The sequence below is a fragment of the Scyliorhinus torazame genome, chromosome 5 (genome assembly GCF_047496885.1).
Source record: "Scyliorhinus torazame isolate Kashiwa2021f chromosome 5, sScyTor2.1, whole genome shotgun sequence".
NCBI classification, from domain to species: domain Eukaryota; kingdom Metazoa; phylum Chordata; class Chondrichthyes; order Carcharhiniformes; family Scyliorhinidae; genus Scyliorhinus; species Scyliorhinus torazame.
In genome coordinates this window covers 146,657,683-146,670,639 of record NC_092711.1, presented here as the reverse complement: position 1 = coordinate 146,670,639, position 12,957 = coordinate 146,657,683, and the positions used below count along the sequence as shown (strand labels likewise).

The 12,957-nt window shown below is 46.0% G+C and overlaps 1 protein-coding gene across 1 annotated transcript; it reads left to right on the top strand.

Moving 5' to 3' along the window:
• The first annotated feature begins 4,845 nt into the window (after positions 1–4,845).
• Positions 4,846–9,920, top strand: LOC140421934 (uncharacterized). The gene is made up of 2 exons (XM_072506917.1): positions 4,846–5,058; positions 6,679–9,920. The coding sequence occupies exon 2, from the start codon at positions 7,014–7,016 to the stop codon at positions 7,965–7,967; it is 954 nt and encodes a 317-aa protein (XP_072363018.1). The 5' UTR covers positions 4,846–5,058; positions 6,679–7,013; the 3' UTR covers positions 7,968–9,920.
• Positions 9,921–12,957: the final 3,037 nt, after the last annotated feature.

Here is a 12,957-nt window from a genome sequence, read left to right as displayed (position 1 = left end):
CAGCAGTGCTAACCACTGTGTCACCCCTGTCAAAGAGAGAAACTGGTGCAAGTAGTTGGGGATCCAATTAAATTGATCCAGTGGCCAAATTGACCAATTGTCATGTTGCAACAGGCCCAACTCTGACGTGAGGTAATGGTCACTTTGGGGATAAAGGTAGAGGTTCCGAAGGTCTTCCTTGCTGGCCAAGTACTGAAGATTCCCGAGGCCGAGTTCCAAGGAAATTACTGTCAAAGAAGGAGCCAGACTCCTGAGGCTGAATTCCACAAGAATTGGCCTTAATTGTATCCAGATCTCGCCAATGGGAATAGGCCGGTTAGATTGGAAACCGAGGGCAACACGGTGGCACAGTGGGTTAGCCCTGATGCCTGACGGAGCCGAGGTCCCAGGTTCGATCCCGGCTCTGGGTCACTGTCTGTGTGGAGTTTGCACATTCTCCCCGTGCTTGTGTGGGTTTAGCCCCCACAACCCAAAGATGTGGAGGGTAGGTGGATTGGCTACACTAAATTGCCCCTTAGTTGGAAAAAATGAATTGGGTACTCTAAATTTATATTAAAAAAGAAAAAAAAAGATTGTAAACCGATCGGCGCTTGGTGTCCAATTTCGGACACTCCTGCGATCTAACTGCCGCACTTGGATTTGCGCCTTGCGCATCGAGGGCATTAGATCATGCCCTGATTTTCATTTGCTGTAAAAATTGCAAAAGCTTAATTGCTGTGCATGTAAAGAAAGTGCAGTGAGGATAAATATACTGGTAAGAGAAACCTTCAAACTCTGATTTGCCTCAACATTTGAAACTGTCTGAATAAGGGATAGTATAGAATCAGATAAAGGGATAGTAAGAAACAGTTTTATTGTATTCCTGTCTAAGATAATGAGAGAAGGTGGAGTCAGTAATTGGGGATCCAATTAAATTAATCTGGTGCCAAATTGACCAATTGTCATGTTACAACAGGCCCAACTCTGATGTGAGGTAATGGCCACTTTGGGGATAAAAGTAGAGGTTCTGAAGGTCTTCCTTGCAGGCTAAGTACTGAAGATTCCCGAGGCTGAGTTCCAAGGAAATTACTGTCAAAGAAGGAGCCAGACTCACGAGGCTGAATTCCACAAGAATTACTGTCAAAGGAGCCAGAGAGGGTTACACTTCTACAGACTGATCACCCGCATGAAGTTGTAAAAGTCAATGTCTTAAAGTTATTCAGTAAACCTTTTTCATTTAATAAGCTTTTTAAATTTACCATTCAGAGAATTCTGACTTTGCTTTAATTGGTTAAAGTCTTGTCTGAACCAAAGTGAATTTATTAAATGGTAGGTTGGGTGTGGCTGAAAACAATTAAGTTCCAGATAACAAGATCAGATAGCATAAATCTTCAATTTAAAAACTTGCATTTCTATAGCGGCTTTCACAACCACAGGACGTCCCAAAGTGCTTTACAACCAATGAAGTACTTTTGAAGTATAGTCACGGTTGTAATGTCTGAAACGCAGCTGCCAATTTACACACAGCAAGATCCCACACACAGCAACGTGATAATGAACAGATGATGTGTTTTTAGTGATGTTGATTGAGAGATAAATATTGACCAAGAAATAGTGGCTGTGGGAACTTTCACATCCACCTGAAAGGGGCAGACAGGGCCTCAGTTCAACATCTTATTTGAAAGAAGGCTGTTCTGATAGTGCAGCATTCCCTCAGTGCTGGGACAAGGAACGTTGGATGTGATTTTTGTCTTCAAGTCCCTGGACTGGGATTTGAACCCACAACCTTCTGACCCAGAGGTGAGAGAGCTGCCCACTGAGGCACGGCTAACACTATAACAATACAAAGTTAGAAAGGGAAAGTTACCCTTTAAAATCCTCACCCTTTGCCTCCAGTGCCTAAATCTAATAATAATAAAAACCCCAGTTTAAATAACATGGATTTGACTGACAAATGTTGAGGTGTTGGTTTCGAGCCACAAGTTTCGACTTCCCATTTGAGCCTCGGGCACCTTCCTGTCTCTCTATTGCTCATGTCAAAATTAAAGTGTTTACTTTGGCAGGAGGAATCGGGAAGCAAAACCATATTTAAATGGAGAGATTGCAATAGTTTTTTTAAAATGTTTTATTAAAGCATTTGTATATACATTAAACAGAACAAAAACCTCATAAATAAATAATACCCGACTGCCCCACCCTCCCTGCCGTACCCATGCACCCATCCTGTCTTCCCCATTCTAACCCTTTAACTCTCCTCTCCCCCCCCCCCCCCCCTCCGAAGCCAGTAAACGGCTTCCACCTCCGGGTAAATCCACCAACTGACCCTCTCAAGGCAAACTTAATTTTTTCCAGCCTAAGGAACTCTGCCAGGTTGCTGATACACACACCCTTCTTCGGCGCCCCGAGTCCCTCCACTCCAACAAAATCTGTCTCCAGGCTACCAGGGAGGCAAAAGCCAAGACGTCGGCCTCTTTCACCCCCTGGGCTCCCGGGTCTTCCAACGTCCAAATATCGTCACCTCCGGACCCGGGGCCACCTTCACCTTCAACACCTCAGACATTACGTCCGCGAACCCGTGCCAGAACCCCCTTCAGCTTCGGACATGCCCAAAACATGAGAGATTGCAATACTCAGTGTCACAGATGAATGTGTGCTGCAGGAATCACTAAACGTTAGTGTGCTGCTCCAGCATTTAATTAGAAAAGCAACTGGAATATTGGTGTTTCTCACAAGGGGAAAGGAATCTAGAGGTGCAGGGCCTCTGTGAGACCACATTGGAATATTGTGCACTGTTCCTTCACCTTGTTTGAAAAACAAAGATAGAATTGTGTTGGCTGCAGTTCAGAGAAGGTTCACTTAATACATTCTTGGGCTGAAAGGCTTCTCATGAAGAAAGGTTGAACATGTTGGGTCTGTACCCACTGGAATTTAGAGGTGATCTTATTGAAACATGTACAATCTTGTCTGTCTTGTCTTGTGTGTGAAGTCTGCGCGTTCTCCCCATGTCTGCGTGAGTTTCCTCTGTGTGCTCAGGTTTCCTCCCACAGTCCAAAGATGTGCAGCTTATGTGGATTAGCCATGTACATTTTCCCCTTGTTGTCCACAAAAAGGTTAGGTGGGGTTACTGGGTTATGGAGATAGATTGGGGGAGTGGTCCTAGGTAGGGTGCTCTTTTCAGAGGGTTGGCGCAGACTCGATGGGCCGAATTAACTCCTCCTCCACCGTAGGGATTCTATCATCCTGAGGTGATTGATAAGTTAAAAATCAGGAGGATGTGTCCAATTGTGGGAGAGATTAGAACAAGGGGACACAGGTTATCAATATGCAGTCCACAGTTAAGACCGAGATTGAGGAGAACGTTTTTCTCTCAGATGGTGTTTAGTCTGTGGAATTCTGTAACCCAGAGAGCAGTGGGGGCTGGATCATTGAATATATTCAGGGCAGGGTTGACAGAGTTTTGATAGTGGAGTGGAGGGTTATGGGGGCCAGACAAGAAAGTGGAGTTGAGATCACAACCAGATCATCCATGATCTTAAAGAATGGAGCAGAAGGCTCGATGGGCTGAATGGCCTACACCTGCTCCTCTATTCCTTTCTGCAAATTTCACAGGATGTTCAATTCAAACCTGGTTCAGTTGATCGAAACCCAGAATTTATTCCAGCCTAGTTACAGGGGGCTCCAACATCAGCAGAATTAAACTCCAAGGGTCAAAATCAATATAGGCGGCAAGGTTTTGCAGTGCTTAGCACTGCTGCCTCACGGCGCTGACGATCCAGGTTAGATCCCGGCCCTGGGTCACTGTCCATGTGGAGATTGCACATTCTCCCCATGTCTGCGTGGGTCTCCCGCTCACATCCCAAACATGTGCAGGGTAAGTGGGTTGGCCATGCTAAATTGCCCCATAATTGGAAGAAAAAAAAAATTGGTACTCAAATTATATTTTTAAAACCTCAATATGGTTTTGTCCTACACAGGAGCAACATCAGAATCATTCTCTCTCTCAAACTATAAATCTCTGTTATAGAATCCCTACAGTGCAGAAGGGAGCCATTCAGCCCACTGAGTCTGCACTGACCCTCTGAAAGAGCATCCACCCAAGCCCACACTCAAACCACATCCCAATAACCCCTTAACCTCACCTACACATCTTTGAATAATAAGCGGCAATTTAGAATGGCCAATCCACCTAACCTGCATGTCTTTGGATTGTGGGAGGAAACCGGAGCACCTGGAGGAAACCCACGCAGACACGGGAAGAAAGTGCAAACTCCAGTCAGAATTGAACCCGGGTCCCTGGCACTGAGGCAGCAGTGCTAACTACTGCAATGTGCTGCCTCATACACACTCCCTCCTACCTAGTTATTTTAACACTAATTCATCCCACTATTCTCCTCCTGCTTTCCCCTCAATTCTCCTCCCCTGAAGGTGCTGACTCTCTGGTTGTTTCACTCTCACCTATTGCCCTTCCCAATATGTCACCCAGGTGTCTAAATCTTTACACCTGAAGTTAACAAACTGTTTTGTTAAGAGGGACGTCACAATCCAATCCACTGCTGCCCCCCCCACCCCATCCCCCCCCCCAACCCCACCCCATCCCCATCCCCCCCCCCAACCCCACCCCATCCCCCCCCCCCACCCCATCCCCCCCCCCACCCCCCCCCCATCCCCCCCATCCCCCCCCCCATCCCCCCCACCCCATCCCCCCCCCCCATCCCCCCCCCCCCATCCCCCCCCCCCCCCCCCCACCCCATCCCCCCCCCCCCCACCCCCCCCCCATCACCCCCCCCCCCCACCCCCCCCAACGCGTTTCGTATTGGCCAAATAGCTAACGTCAACAGTGACTTCCGTTGTCCATTGTCATCAGGCGCCAAATAACCAATGGAAAGACTGCAGGAAAGAGAGGAGAGGCTGCGCATGTGCGAGAAAAGGCCCACCCCCTGACCTTCCTGCTGAGGTGTTGAGCAATGGGAAGAGTTAATACCGGAAGGACTCTTGTCCTCTATCCAATCAGACCGCGGGCTTTGTGTGAATGAAGATTGAGCTCACACAGACTGAAACCTCCTCCTGTCTCCAACATCTGTGAGTAAAACACTTTATTTTCTCGCCCTTTCCATTTCTTTTCTCATTCTCACTTCTTTTCTCATTCTCACTTTCAATTGGTTACTTGCAGCAACTGAAAGGAAAGTAAGTGAATCCAGGGAGGGTGCAGACTCTGGAAAACTTGGCCCAGGTCCCTCTCTCTCTCTTAAAGACAATGATAGTAAGAAGTCTTACAACACCAGGCTAAAGTCCAACATGTGCTCCGAAAGCTAGTGTTTGAAACAAACATGTTGGACTTTAACCTGGTGTTGTAAGACTTCTTCCTGTGCTCACCCCAGTCCAATGCCGGCATCTCCATATCAAAGACAATGATAGCTTTTGCTCTCAGCTTGACACATTTATTTGGCGAAAAGGATGGTCTCTTACCTAATGTTCCCAATTAATGGGCTGGTTTCCCCAGGAGATGGCTGACATTTAAGGGGACAATAAATGAATATCGGTCAGAGATATATGTCTAGTTATAAGGTGCAGATTACAAATATTATTTATGGTTCTGTAATAAAGTACATTGATATTTCCAGTTGTGTAACATTGTACTGTAGCTACATTATATATTTGCTTTCATCTCTTTCCTCAGGGGGTTGTTGGTCTCTGGAATTCACTTTCTCAGGGACTAGAACATAGAACATAGAAAAATACAGCACAGAACAGGCCCTTCGGCCCACGATGTTGTGCCGAACCTTTGTCCTAGATTAATCATAGATTATCATAGAATTTACAGTGCAGAAGGAGGCCATTCGGCCCATTGAGTCTGCACCGGCTCTTGGAAAGAGCACCCTACCCATAGTCAACACCTCCACCCAACACTAAGGGTGATTTTGGATACTAAGGGCAATTTATCATGGCCAATCCACCTATCCTGCACATCTTTGGACTGTGGGAGGAAACCGGAGCACCCGGAGTAAACCCACGCACACACTGGGAGGATGTGCAGACTCCACACAGACAGTGACCCAAGCCGGAATCGAACCTGGGACCCTGGAGCTGTGAAGTAATTGTGCTATCCGCAATGCTTAACTCCGAGAGGAGTCTGGGAGTCATTGAATATATTCAAGAATGAGTTGGACAGATTTCTGATTGACAAGGGAGTTAAGGTTTATGGGGAACAGGCAGGAGGAGGGATTTCTTCACTCAAGGATGTGGTGAAGCTTTGGAATTCTCTACCCCAGAGGACTGTGGAGCTTCATCATCCAAGTATTTTCAAGACTGAGATTGATAGGTTTCTAAATATTGAGGATATCAAGGGATGTGGAGGACAGTGTGGGAAAATGGTGCTGACGTAAATCAGCCAATGATCTCATGAAATGGTTGACGAGGTTCGATGGGCCTAATGGCCGACTGCAGCGCCTATTTGTTATGATCTCCCTATCCTGGAGAGGAAGCATGGATCTGTCAATCAGCCTGAATCAGCACTTTCAGGACAATTGGGAGGGTGAATATTAGATACAGCAGAGTGAGAATGGAGGGAGAGTGTGTGGGATGGAGACTTACAGTTTTTGGGAATGAGAGGGGGAAAAATGTTCCATACAAACTAGAAATGTCTGTTCTGAATTTCTATCCTGTACTGACAGTGATGTCCTTTCCAAAATGTTTTTACAGGATAGTAGAAGAGGAGGAATTACAGACTGAAATCTCAAAACATCATGTCTAGATCTCTTGATTCCTTGGGACCAGAATATCATCGCCTTTGAATCCTGAAGAAATGTTTGACTGCTCTGTAGGCTTCAAAACATTTTAAACATTTGTGCGACTTGAAAATCACCGAGACAACACACACACTAGTGAGAGTGTTCCAGAGCACTGACTTTTAACCAGTTACACAGCCTGAAAAACATCACACCATTCACAGCGGGGAGAGACTGTACACGTGTTCTGTATGTGGTTAAGGGTTCAACTGATTGTCCAACACGGAGAGATACAAGGAAACTCAAAGCATGGAGAAATCTTGGAAATGTGGGGACTGTGGGAAGGGATACAGGGCCCCATCAGAGCTGGAAGCTCATCGGCGCAGTCACACTGGTGAGAGGCCGTTCATTTGCACTCAGTGTGGGAAGGGATTCAGTGATTCATCCCATCTGTTGAGGCACCATCAAGTTCACACTGTAGAGAAGCCGTTCACTTGCTGTCAGTGTGGGAAGGAATTCAATCGTTCATCCACCCTGCAGACACATCAGCGGGTTCACACTGGGGAGAAGCCATTCACCTGCTCAAGGTGTGGGAAGGGATTCAGACATTCATCCACCCTGCAGAAACATCAGCGAATTCACACTGGAGAGAGGCCATTCACCTGCTCTCAGTGTGGGAAAGGATTCACTCAATTATCCAGCCTGCGAACACACCAGCGAGTTCACACTGGGCAAAGGCCATTCGTCTGCTCTCAGTGTGGGAAGGGATTCACTCAGTTAGCCCACCTGCAGGCACATCTGCGAGTTCACACTGGGGAGAGACCGTTCACCTGCTCTCAGTGTGGGAAGGGATTCACTCACTTATCCCACCTGCGGGTACACCGCCGAGTTCACACTGGGGAGAGGCCATTCAGCTGCTCTCAGTGTGGGAAGCTATTCAGTGATTCATCGCACCTGTTGAGACACCAGCGAATTCACACTGGGGAGAGGCCATTCTCCTGCCCTCAGTGTGGGAAGGGATTCAGTGATTCATCCACCCTGCAGACACACCAGCGAGTTCACACTGGCGAGCGGCCATTTCTATGCTCAGTGTGTGGGAAAGGATTCACTCTTTCATCCATCCTGCTGACACACCATAGAGTTCACACCGGGGAGAGACCATTCATCTGCCCTGAATGTGGGAAGGGATTCATGGATGAACGCAACCTGCGGAAACACCAGCGAGTTCACATCTTGGAGATACCATTCACCTGCTCTGAGTAGGGGAAGGGATTCACTGATCCATCCCACCTGCAGAGACACTGGCAACTTCACACTGGGTAGAGGCCATTCACCTGCTCTCCATGTGGGAAGGGTTTCTGTGATTCATGGCGCCTGCTGGGACACCAACATGTTCACAAGTGATTACAGGGGTTGGATTCTGCTGTTATTGTTTCTGTTCTGAATTACATCCAGGACTGCATTGTGTTCATTCTGTCAGTTGATGAATGGGGAGGGTTGGAGGGTTTCTTTCTGCTGGACTGGCTGGTCTCACAACTTTGCCTCCAATGGGCTGATGCTCTTTGTCTTGTTGAGAAAACCTGGTTTCAGATTTCACAAAGATCACAGAGTGAAGGGATGTTTGGAAGTAGAAGATATTTCATTCCCATTTCTGTTTGGGAACCCCTAAAATTATGCCGCCTTGCCATGAAGATCTGATATGGTCGTTACATGGTTTATTTCTTTAACACATTTAAGTGTTTTCGTCTGTGAGAAACAATCAGAGGATGAGGGGCAAGTTGTCTGAGGTGAACTGGGAAACTGATGGGAGACAAAGAATAGCTAATATTTACGGAATTATTACATATTTACCAGGGGGCCAATTTGCTCAGTTGGCTGGACAACTGCTTCATGATGTGGAGCGACACCAACAGTGCGGGTTCAACTCTCGTACTGGCTGAGGTCATCTATGAAAGCCCCGCCTTCTCAACATTGCCCCTCGCCTGGGGTGTGGTGATCCTCAGGTTAAATCACCACCAGTCAGCTCTCCATCTCCTAAATACATACATAGATACATCGAAAATAGAAGCAGGAGGAGGCCATTCGACCCTTCGAGCCTGCTCTCCCATTCATTATGATCTGGGTGATCATCAAGCTCAATACCCTGACCCTGCCTTCTCCCCATATTCTTTTAGCTACAGGAGCTTTGACTAACTCTTTCTTGAAATTACACAATGCTCTTGTATCAACTACTTTGTGTGGTGGTGAATTCCACAGATTCACCACTCTCTGGGTGAAGAAATGTCTCCTCGCCTCAGTCCGAGAAGGTTTACCCCTTATCCTCAAACTATGACCCCTCGTTCTGGATTCCTCCACCATCAGGAACATTCTTTCTGAATCTACCCTGTCTAATCCTGTTGGAACTTTATAAGTTTCTATGAGATCCCTTCTCACTCTTCTAAACGCCAATGAATATAATGCTAAACGACTTAGTCTCTCCCTCAATGTCAACAAAACGAAGGAGATTGTCATCGACATCAGGAAGCGTAGTGGAGAACATGCCCCTCTACATCAATGGGAACCAAGTAGAAAGGGTCGAGAGCTTCAAGTTTTTAGGTGTCCAGATCACCAACAACCTGTCCTGGTCCCCCCATGCCGACACTATAGTTAAGAAAGCCCACCAACGACTCAACTTTCTCAGAAGACTAAGGAAATTTGGCACGTCAGTTACGACTCACCAACCTTTACAGATGCACCATAGAAAGTATTCTTTCTGATTGTATCTCAGCTTGATATGGATCCTGCTCTGTCCAAGACCGCAGGAAACTACAAAAGGTTGTGAATGTAACCCAATCCATCACGCAAACCAGCCTACCATCCATTGACTCTGTTTAGAATTCCCGCTGTCTCGAAAAGGCAGCCAGCATAATTAAGGACCCCACGCACCCCGGACATACTCTTTCACCTTCTTCCGTCAGGAAAAAGATACAAAGGTTTGAGGTCATGTACCAACCGACTCAAGAACAGCTTCTTCCATACTGCCATCAGACTTTTGAATGGACCTACCTCGTATTAAGTTGATCTTTTCTCTACACCCTAGCTATGACTGGTAACATTACATTCTGCAATATCTCCTTCCTTCCCTATGTATGGTATGCATTGGCTGTATAGCATGCAAGAAACAATACTTTTCACTGTATACTAATACATGTTACAATAAATCAAATCAAATCAAAATCCTCATATGACAGTCCCTTCCTAGGATCCAGCCTGTTAAACCTTCGCTGCACTCTCCCCAAAGCAAGAACATCCTTCCTCAGATAAGGACACCAAAACTGCACACAATACTCCAGGTGTGGCCTCACCAGTGCCTATACAACTGCAATAAAACATCTCTATTCCTATACTCCAATCCTCTCACTATGACGGCCAACATACCATTTGCCTTCTTTACTGCCTGTTGTACCTGAGAACTTATATTCAGTGACTGATGCTAGGGGACACCAAGGTCTCACTGTGCATCCACCTCTCCTAATTTGCACTCATTAAAATCATAATCTACCTTCCAATTTTTGCGACCAAAGTGGATAACCTAACATTTATCCAGATTATACTGCACCTGCCATACATTTGTCCACTCACCCACCCAGACTGTCCAAATCACACTGAAACATCTCTGCATCCTCCTCACAGCTCACCCTCTCACCCAAGTTTGTATCATCTGCAAACTTGGAGATAATACATTTAGTTCCCTCTTCCAAATCATGAATACATAATGTGAACAGTTGGGGTCTGAGCACAGATCCCTGTGGCACCCCAGTAGTCACTGCCTGCCAATCAGAAAAATACTTATTTATTACAACTTTTTGCTTCCTGTCTGCTAACCAGCTTTCTATCCATCGCAAGACACTACCCAAATGCTTTAACTTTACACAGTAATCTGCTATGGGAGACTTTGTCGAAAGCCTTCTGAATAAACCACATCCATTGGGTCTCCCTGGTCAAATCTACTAGTTACCTCACGGCGCTGAGGTCCCAGGTTCGATTCCAGCTCGGGGTCACTGTCTATGGGGAGTTTGCACATGCTCCCCGAGTTTGCGTGGGTTTCACCCCCACAACCCAAAAGATGTGCAGGGTATGCCATGCTAAATTGCCCCTGAATTGGAAAAAATGAATTGTGCACTCTAAATTTTTTTTTTTTTTAGATTTACTAGTTACATCTCAAAGAATTCTAGTGGATTTGTCAAGCATGATTTCACTTTCATAAATTCTTCGGTTCTTTGGCAATCTCGGTTTCTGCGGATTGACCAGAAGTCACACGATCGTGTCGGCCTGGATTTCACCCCCACAACCCGAAGATGTGCAGGATTGGCCACACTAAATTGCCCCTTAATTGAAAAAAAAGAATTGGGTACGCTAAATTTATATTTTAAAAAATCTTCAGTTTGTACAGTATAGGAATCAGGGTCAGTTTCCACACGACCATAAGACTAGGGATGGGCAATAAATACTGGCCCAACCAGCCCGTATCCCATAAATGAATTTGAAAAAAATGTGGAGCCGAATTAGGCAATTTGGCCCATCTAGTCTGCTCTGCCATTCAATCATGGCTGACATGTAGGGGCTGGTTTAGCAGGAGGTGGTTCAGCACAGTGGGCTAAACAGCTGGCTTGTAATGCAGAACAAGGCAGCAGCGCAGGTTCAATTCCCGTACCAGCCTCCCCGAACAGGCGCCGGAATGTGGTGACTAGGGGCTTTTCACAGTAACGTCATTGAAGCCTACTTGTGACAATAAGCGATTAGTATCATTATGTATCTCATCCTTAGTCTCCTGCCTTCTCCACATAACCCCTGATCCCCTTATTAATTAAGAACCTATGTCTTAAAGACACTCAGTGAATTGGCCTCCACAGCCTTCTGCAGCAATGAGTTCCACAAATTCACCACCTTCTGGCCGAAGGAATTCCTCATCTCAGTATTGAGATTTTCCCTTAAGTCTGAGGCTGTGGCCTCAGGTTCTAGTTTTTCCTACTAGTGGAAATATTCTCTCCGATCCGCTCTATCTCGGCCTCTCGGTATCCTATAAGTTTCAATAAAATCTCCCCTCATCCTTCTAAATTCCAACAAGTACAGACCCAGATTCCTCAACCGCTCCTCATACGACAAGCTCTTAATTCCAGGGATCATTCTTGTGAACCTCCTCTGGTCTCTTTCCAAGGCCAGCACATCCTTCTTTAGATACGGGGCCCACAATACTCCAAATGGGGTCTGACCAGAGCCTGAGACAACCTCAGAAGTACCTCCCTGCTCTTGTATTCTATCCCTCACGACATGAATGCTAACATTACATTTTCCTTCCTAACTGCTGACTGAACCTGCACATTAACCTTAAGAGAATCGTGAACAAGGACTCCTAAATCCCCATTTAGAAAATAATCTATGCCTCCATTCTTCCTGCCAAAGTGTATGACGTCATACTTTTCCACATTATATTCCATCTGCCACTTCTTTGCCCACTCTCCGAGCCTGTTCAAGTCTTAGCCCCCTTCTTCCTCAATACCCCTGCTTCCTCAATACTAACTGTCCCTCTGCATATCTTTGTATCATCTGAAAACTTAGCAACAGTGTCCTTAGTTCATGTTCCAGATCATTAATGTATATTGTGAAAAGTTGTGGTCCCAGCACAAACCCCTGAGGCTCACCACTGGTCATCAGCTGCCATTCTGAAAAAGACCACTTTCCCCACTCTCTGACTTCTGCCAGTCAGCCAATCCTCTTATCAATGCCAGTATTTTACCCTTAACACCACGGGCTCTTAACTTATTTAACAGCCTCCTATATGCCATCTTGTCAAAGACCTTCTGGTAATCTAAATAGATCTCGTCCACTGGTTCTCCTTTGTTTAACTTCCTTGTTACATCCTCAAAAAACTCCAACAGATTTGTCAAACATGACTCCCCTTGACGAAGCCGTGCTGACTCAGTCCTATTTTATCATGTACTTCCAGATACTCCACAATCTCATCTTTAATCTTACATCTTAAAATCTTACCAATGACCAAAGTCAGAAACTGGCCTATAATTTCCTGTCTTCTGCCTCCCTCCCTTCTTAAACAGAGGTGTTACATTAGCCAATTTCCCGTCCTTTTGGACCCTCCCTGCCTTTAGTGATTCCACCAGTAATGCCTCCACAATCTCCTCAGCTATCTCCTTTTGCAACCCTTGAATATAGTCCATCTGGTCCAGGTGATTTATCCACCTTCAGACCTTTCAAT